This window comes from Nannobrachium achirus (genome assembly GCF_963921795.1).
Source record: "Nannobrachium achirus genome assembly, chromosome: 17".
NCBI lineage: Eukaryota > Metazoa > Chordata > Actinopteri > Myctophiformes > Myctophidae > Nannobrachium > Nannobrachium achirus.
The window spans coordinates 56,819,663-56,826,658 of record NC_137824.1 but is presented as its reverse complement, the minus strand read 5'-3'; the positions used below and the strand labels follow the sequence as shown (position 1 = coordinate 56,826,658).

General features: G+C 41.7%; 1 protein-coding gene across 2 annotated transcripts in view; it reads right to left on the bottom strand.

Annotated features, from left to right (window-relative positions):
- Positions 1 to 6,996, bottom strand: part of LOC308302050 (neuroblast differentiation-associated protein AHNAK-like) — a 46,609-nt gene that overhangs the window by 21,301 nt on the left and 18,312 nt on the right. For both annotated transcript variants that reach the window (XM_080746219.1, XM_080746220.1), the window contains exons 3-5: positions 2,805 to 2,868; positions 547 to 703; positions 152 to 402 (exon numbers count right to left, since the gene is read on the bottom strand). In XM_080746219.1, the coding sequence (XP_080602345.1) occupies positions 152 to 402; positions 547 to 703 (408 nt within the window). In that variant the 5' untranslated portion in view covers positions 2,805 to 2,868. The remainder of the gene's footprint in view (positions 1 to 151; positions 403 to 546; positions 704 to 2,804; positions 2,869 to 6,996) is intronic.

Here is a 6,996-nt window from a genome sequence, read left to right as displayed (position 1 = left end):
TTTGGTTGCGGCTTTCACCGCTTAAAAAAACAACAACGCTCCTTTCCCATTGAAATGCATTGGCAAAGGTGCGGTGTGATTGTGCCCTAAAAGCTGCTGTAGCTTATGCATGCAGATTTCCCTCAAAAGATACGGTGAAAAATAAACTCACAAGGACGATGTCTGGACTGCTGCTTCCCAACCGGCTCTTCCCTTCCCATGTCAATGTGCCCATAGGCGAGCGGCACGGCGTGCTCAGGGGCGAGCGACATGGCGTGCCCATGGGTGAGCGGCCAGGGGACTTTTCTCCTCTGTTCTGTAGTTTCAGCCCGACCTTGTGGCGGTTCAGTGTTTTCAGGAGGTCAGCTGTTTCTTCTGAGCTCATGTTGTCGAAGTAGATGGTGGCGCCCACGATTTGGTCACCTGTGAATGGCAGATGAGACAGAAAGCAACACAGCAAGTTGAGAAGGCTGACGTTCCATGGGTAAGTATATTCTAGGTAAGTGAGACTTGATCAAGCAGTCATGCGACAGCATTAATACGTGATAAAGATCAAAGATGAGATACCTTCATATACTTTTCCAGACCGTGCTGCAGGTGACTCCCCTTTAACCTCTTTGACGAACATTTCTCCCTCGCCTGACCGCTCAATGGTTAGGCCAGTTTGTTCTGTACCCTCCCAGTCTGGGAAGAGCACTTCCCTGGTTTCTTCCTCTTCCGCCATCTGGACAATTAAGGAAGAGAGAGAAAGAAGGAAGGAGGGAGTCGATGGTGGGAAAAGGAGAAAGGGAAAGAAATGTAAGGACTGCTATCTTTATATTACAAAAGAGTAAGTGATCTACTTCCGGGTCATGTATCGCTAACTTAAATACCAAACCACTTGGCCAAGATGTACTACATATGTACTAAATATAGCTTAAAATTTCAAACACCCATGTCACCTTTGCAAGATGTCGTTTCCAAACCTCTGTATACAGTTGTATTCGTTATTACCCTCATATTTTGCCTCTGTATAAAATAGTCCGCCGGTCAAATTTTTTTTTTTTTTTTAACTAGATGTGAGCGCGCTCACATCTAATTCGAAAGCGTGCATCAGCATGTAGCACAAGTTCTGCCATCAGTCATGTTGGGTATCGTTTGCATGTATGTGTGTGGGCAGTGTTGCCAACTCCCCAGTAACGGAAATAGCTAGTGGCTCTCCCAGAAGTAGCTAGAAGTCGCTAGGGGTGGGGTGCACGTGCGCGCACAAAAGCGCGTGCACGTGAACAGATGCGCGTGCACGTTTCTAGGGTAATAATTCGAGTTTTTGTATTTTTTTGCACGCCGGCAGTACCAGTAGAGAGAGAAAGAGATGCGGCGTGCACGTTTGTGTGTCACTGAGGAGAAGGCAAGCAGGCTGAGAGAGGGAAAAGGAAGGAAAAATAGGGTTTTATCTATGGCTCCTGTAAACAATATCTGTCTCCAAATCAGCAGAAAAAGTAGCCAGATTTGTCTCTAGAAGCTTTTCACAAATTAAGTCTCTAGTGGGGTCTGGAAAGTAGCTAAATCTAGCGACAAATCCTCTAGGTTGGCAACACTGTGTGTGGGCAAGTTGGTACTCAATCGATGTGCCAATCAGCACCTTGTGCACTCGTGGCCATTAATGGCCTACTTGTATGACAGCAAAACGTGCAAGTATTGTCATCGCGATTGGTAGAAGTTTTTGGAGCTGTGTGAAACACAGGCTCCCTATACGTAGCTTTGTGGGTCTGTCTGTCTGTGTGTCTGTCTGTGTGTGTGTCTGTATGTAGCCTGACTTCGGCACGCTACTAGTCCCACAGTTTTGCCACCACACACTCGCGCCATATGTCAAATCGAATAGTGGGCTAGTAACTTGCTAAGAGAAAGGTTCAATAGTTTAATTGATATTAATGTATTAGTGAATTAATTTTCCCCATTGACTTATAATGGCAATCGCAAAAACTCACATTCAATTATTTGTCTCTCGCAAACCATAGGGGCTAGAGTTTCAAGACTTGGAGAGGAGGTTCATAATGGTTTCAAGGATTAAATAAAAAATAATTGTGTCATTTGGCCGCATGGTGGCGCCATAACACCCCACTTTACGTTTTGGCCTGTAACTCTTGAACCGTAGGTCGGAAAATTAAAAATATTTTTTCCCTGGATTCCTTGGGTCATGACGCATCTCCCCATATAGGCCACGCCCATTTGCGCCATGATAGATTTTCCGCCATCTTGAATTTTCTCCAAAACACACTTTTTGCTCCTTTTCCTACATATTTTCTTCAAATGTCACACAAATCGGTACACACACACACACACACACACACACACAGCTCCACTTCACACGGGTGTGATTTTTATATTTAACATATCATTTATTTACACACATAAGCCCCATTTCAACTGCAGCTTTAGCACCACACTACACGACACTACACCGCACCACATAAGAATATCTACATTTTCCATTACACAAAAGTACCTTTATCGGTGAGAAACAAATAATTGACCCTTTTAACTGTGATTATAATACAATATAAATTTGTATTACAACTATCCTAATTATAATGCACTATAATGGATTAGAACTGTGATACAATATAAAGTATTGATATATTGCTATGACAATTATAATACACTATAATAGATTATAACAGTGATTATAACACAATAGAATCTATTATCATGTATTACAACTATATCCTGGTGGATGTGACATGAAAACTGAAAACAGTACTTGTGCCTCGCTTAGCTGGCTGGTGCAAGTAATTAACACCTGGTCAATAAATTCATACTGTACTGTATGTGAAATGATTTCCTACCTTGTGTTTTCTGCTTTGCTATCCTTGAGTCCTGGTGTGATTGTTAGAAACTGCCTCGGTTTTCCTGCAGAAATAGAGAACAAGAACAAGATCATGACTATTATTAAGTGTGACAACAAAACAACATGATTACACTTAACATACAATTACTTGAAATTGTACAATTATGTGCTTCCTTTAAATCATTAAGACATGTGACTAGGCCTGTCACAATTAATACATAATCACCTAGTCGCAATTGTTTGAGATGAACACAATTTCTTTGCATAATCGCCATAATCGTTTCCAAGTTGAGAAAGGTTTCAACATTTTGAAACATTTGTTTTAAATAGTGGAAATAGCAGATCTACAAGCTCACAATGCATCCCCAATGCGACACTTTGTGAGCCTGTAGATCTGCCATTTCCACAATTTTTTGTAGTCTAAATAATGCGTTTTATATTTTTATTATTGGTGTCAGTCATTGTCAATCATTATTTTGTGTATTATACGTTTTTTGGCAAATCTGCCCTGAGAAACTTTAGTTTACAAAGCCTTTTAGCCACACGATTAAATTGTTAACCGCAATTATTTATAATTGATCGTCAAGTAAAATGTCATAATTGTGAAAGCCCTACATGTGACATATTTGCATGGGAGGTCATGCGAAATAGCCTAATAATCTATGTAATGCAGGGGTGGGCAACTTTGATGATGGAGAGGGCCACTATATTTTCACATTCACTCCAGAGGGCCACAATGCATATACAGTCAAAAATAGCAAAAATAGTAGATCTACAAGCTCCAAACGCGTCGCACTGCGACGCGTTTTGAGCTTTTTTGATCTGCTATTTTGATCTTCTATTTTTGCTATTTTTGAATTGGAATACGAAATACATTTTAGATCTTTTTGAATTGGAATCCTGAAAAGTAAAAATTGTATTTAATTTCAAATGTACTTATACGTTCTTATGTTAACTTTGTGAACTTATATATTGGACATTAAAAAAAAAACGAGTGCTGCTATGTCTAATATAGACTGAAGTAATTAAAGCGAGTCATGTTTGCTTGGTTGGAAATGGAATTGTAACAGTGGAAATCAATACTATATCAGCATTCCAATGTTAACCAGCAGGCCACATTAAGTGAAGGTGGGGCCGGCCGCCAGTTGCCCATGTATGATGTAAAAAGCAAGCACCTGGTAATTATTGCTTGTAGGATTCAATAATGAACACTAGATGGAGGCAAAACCCAGAAGGAGTCGGTCTATGTTCTCTAGCTCCCAGTTGCCAAATTGCTACCTCCCTCCCTCCTCTCTGCACTCCATGTTGTGGAAATTTGGTTTAGAGTGAGACCACACCCTGCCCTGAGGAAGGCATGCTGATCCTGCTGCCTACACCTCTGCTCCAATGTCAATACAGAGAACAATGATGGTTGAAACTGCCTTTCTTTCTGGAGGCACACGTGCACATATGGCCTGCAACACCACACACACGCATCAATGCAAAAACCCTTACACGTGCACGCACGCACACAGACATGCGTACTAGACAAACACAAACACACATAACATACTGTACACGTACACGTGTATGAGCATACATACACGCACATGAGCACGCACACATGCACGCATGCACACGCGCACGCACACGCACACGCACGCACGCACACACACACACACACACACGCACACGCACACGCACACGCACACGCACACACACACACACACAATATGGTCAGAGATCAGCGCTGTCATACACAGACACAAACGTGCAACCACACATGTGCAGGCACCAACCAGAAAGCCTATAGTGGTGTAGACATCAGGCCTGCAGGCATAATGACTACTATTGGTGAGATATGTTCCTGGTTGCAATTTTAACCACCATGGCTACATGAAGTTAGCCTCGTAAACCAGCCTCATCCGGAAACATTACATTCCATTTGCTCTCTAGAAATCAAAACAGAAACTCAGGAGGAGGCTGGTTTACGAGGCTAACTTGAAGTAGGGTAACTAACTTTGTGTGAGCTCATGACAGATAATATTATGCTAAAGAACCATTTATTTAGGACACATTAATGGTATTCCTTAAAGGGATAGTTCACCCACAAAATCGCCGCATGGAGACTTGAATTCATATATATATATATATATATATATCATCGTTGTCGGGTGGAAACCTCGTATCTCCAAGTTTTAAATTTGTACATTTTTTCGCAAAGTAAAGCCCTGCTTCATCATACAAGGCCGTCGCACAAAAGTAGTGAAAACAGCAGATCTACAAGCTCGTGCTTGTAGAACGGCTGTTTTCACCGGTTTAGTTCATTTTTTAAACGATAAATACAAAATGAACGCTTTTGAACATACAAGGTTTCCACCCGACAACGACGATCAATCCACGCCCAAATGCAAAAACGGCAACCACACTTGCAGTTTCCGAGAACTTCATCCTTCTAGTTTGACTAACAAAACGAAATGAGCAAGAAGGAATACTTCAATATGTTAGCTTACATCAAGACAACACAGACTTGCGTGAACTTTCAGAATTGCTGTATCCATGTGCACTGTATCCACAAAACATGGATGGAAACATTTACTAGCAACACAGCAACGGCACAGTTTGTTTACATCTTTCCCCTGTGCCCGAGTGACTCCTGCCTCTTCAAACATGCTGACTACTGTAGTCCTACCCACTCTCCTCTTTGGAACAGACAAGCCATTGTTTCATTAATACCAACCTCTCCACACACAACCCACCCCTGCAATTACACGGGCCTGTCTGAGCCACTGCTCCGTACCTAGCCAGATAGTTTGCATGATTTCATGCTTTGGTGCAACTGGTGTTTCAGTCTCCACACACTGTCAACGTCTGTCGTGTTAACTGAACTCTAAAGGCTCTAACAGAGTCCAGGGTGAAGAGCTATTCACCTTCACCGCGTTGTCGTTTCCTAGCTATCATCACCTAGGCTTTGTTATGTATTTTAGGTGATAGCTAGAAAACTACACCGCGGTGAAGTGAATATAGCTCTTCACCCTAGACTCTGATAGAGGCTTAATAAAAAACAACCTTCTGGTCCCTTTGGATTCCCAAGGAGTTCAAATAACATGTCAGATATGTGTAGGACTGTAGGTAACACTGTCATTTACGTTTAAAGGACAACTTTAGTTTTTTACAACAATGGTTCATATTTTAGATTGTAATTAAAGAATATAAAAGATGAGTGTTAAAATGATTTAATTTACTTCTTTCTATTGTTTTAGAGATTCTTATTTCAGTGGTTCGGGGCATGCGTACAAGTGGCTAAATATGTAATTTTAGACAGAATGAGCCCATTCCCAAGATACAACGCAACCTTTCATGGTTGGATGTGACTTTTGGGGGCTAGAAGTGTTACTGTAAATAGCAATAAAGAAACTGCTGGCTTATTGTGTCTAAAAATACTTATTTAGCCACTTGTACGCATGCCCCCCCCGTGTGTGTGTGTGTGTGTGTGTGTGTGTGTGTGTGTGTGTGTGTGTGTGTGTGTGTGTGTGTGTGTGTGTGCGCGTGTGCGTGTGCGTGTGTGTGTGTGTACTGGGTGCAGTATGCATTTAAACATTTCGCCTAAACTGATTAGCGATCAACAGCAGAACCATTTGGATTCTGGGCGAGTCTATCCGATCATCGCTGTACAACCATTCAGCAGATTTCGCTGCATTGTCTCAGTCGACTCTAATCAAACCAATATACAGTAGATTGGAAGAGTTTATCAACAGGATAGAACAAAAGAAACAGGATGTGAGTCACGGCAATGACTGATTGTCTGTTTTCATGTGCTTACCATGGCAACCAAGGTTCAACCCTGAGCTCCATTCCATTACAGGAATTCTGTGAGTTTGATCGCTCTGTGCATCAATAGAATGTAGCAAGAGAACATTTCTGAGTGGCCAGTCACAACGTGAAGCAAGGTATAAGGTAACCTAAGGTCTACTTGAGTGGAGGAGACACATTTACATTGTAATATGGGGTTAAACCCTCTTCTAGAACAGTGGTTCTCAACCTGTGGGTCGGGACCCCTAGGGGGGTCCCCAAATTATTTTGGGGGGTCCCCATGATTAACTTAATGTGCAACATTGTTTTCTCACTCTACAGTAAACAAACCAACATAACGTTTAAGTGTTTAGAGGATATCACATTTCTAAAGTGACAATTTAAGGACTTGTTAATAC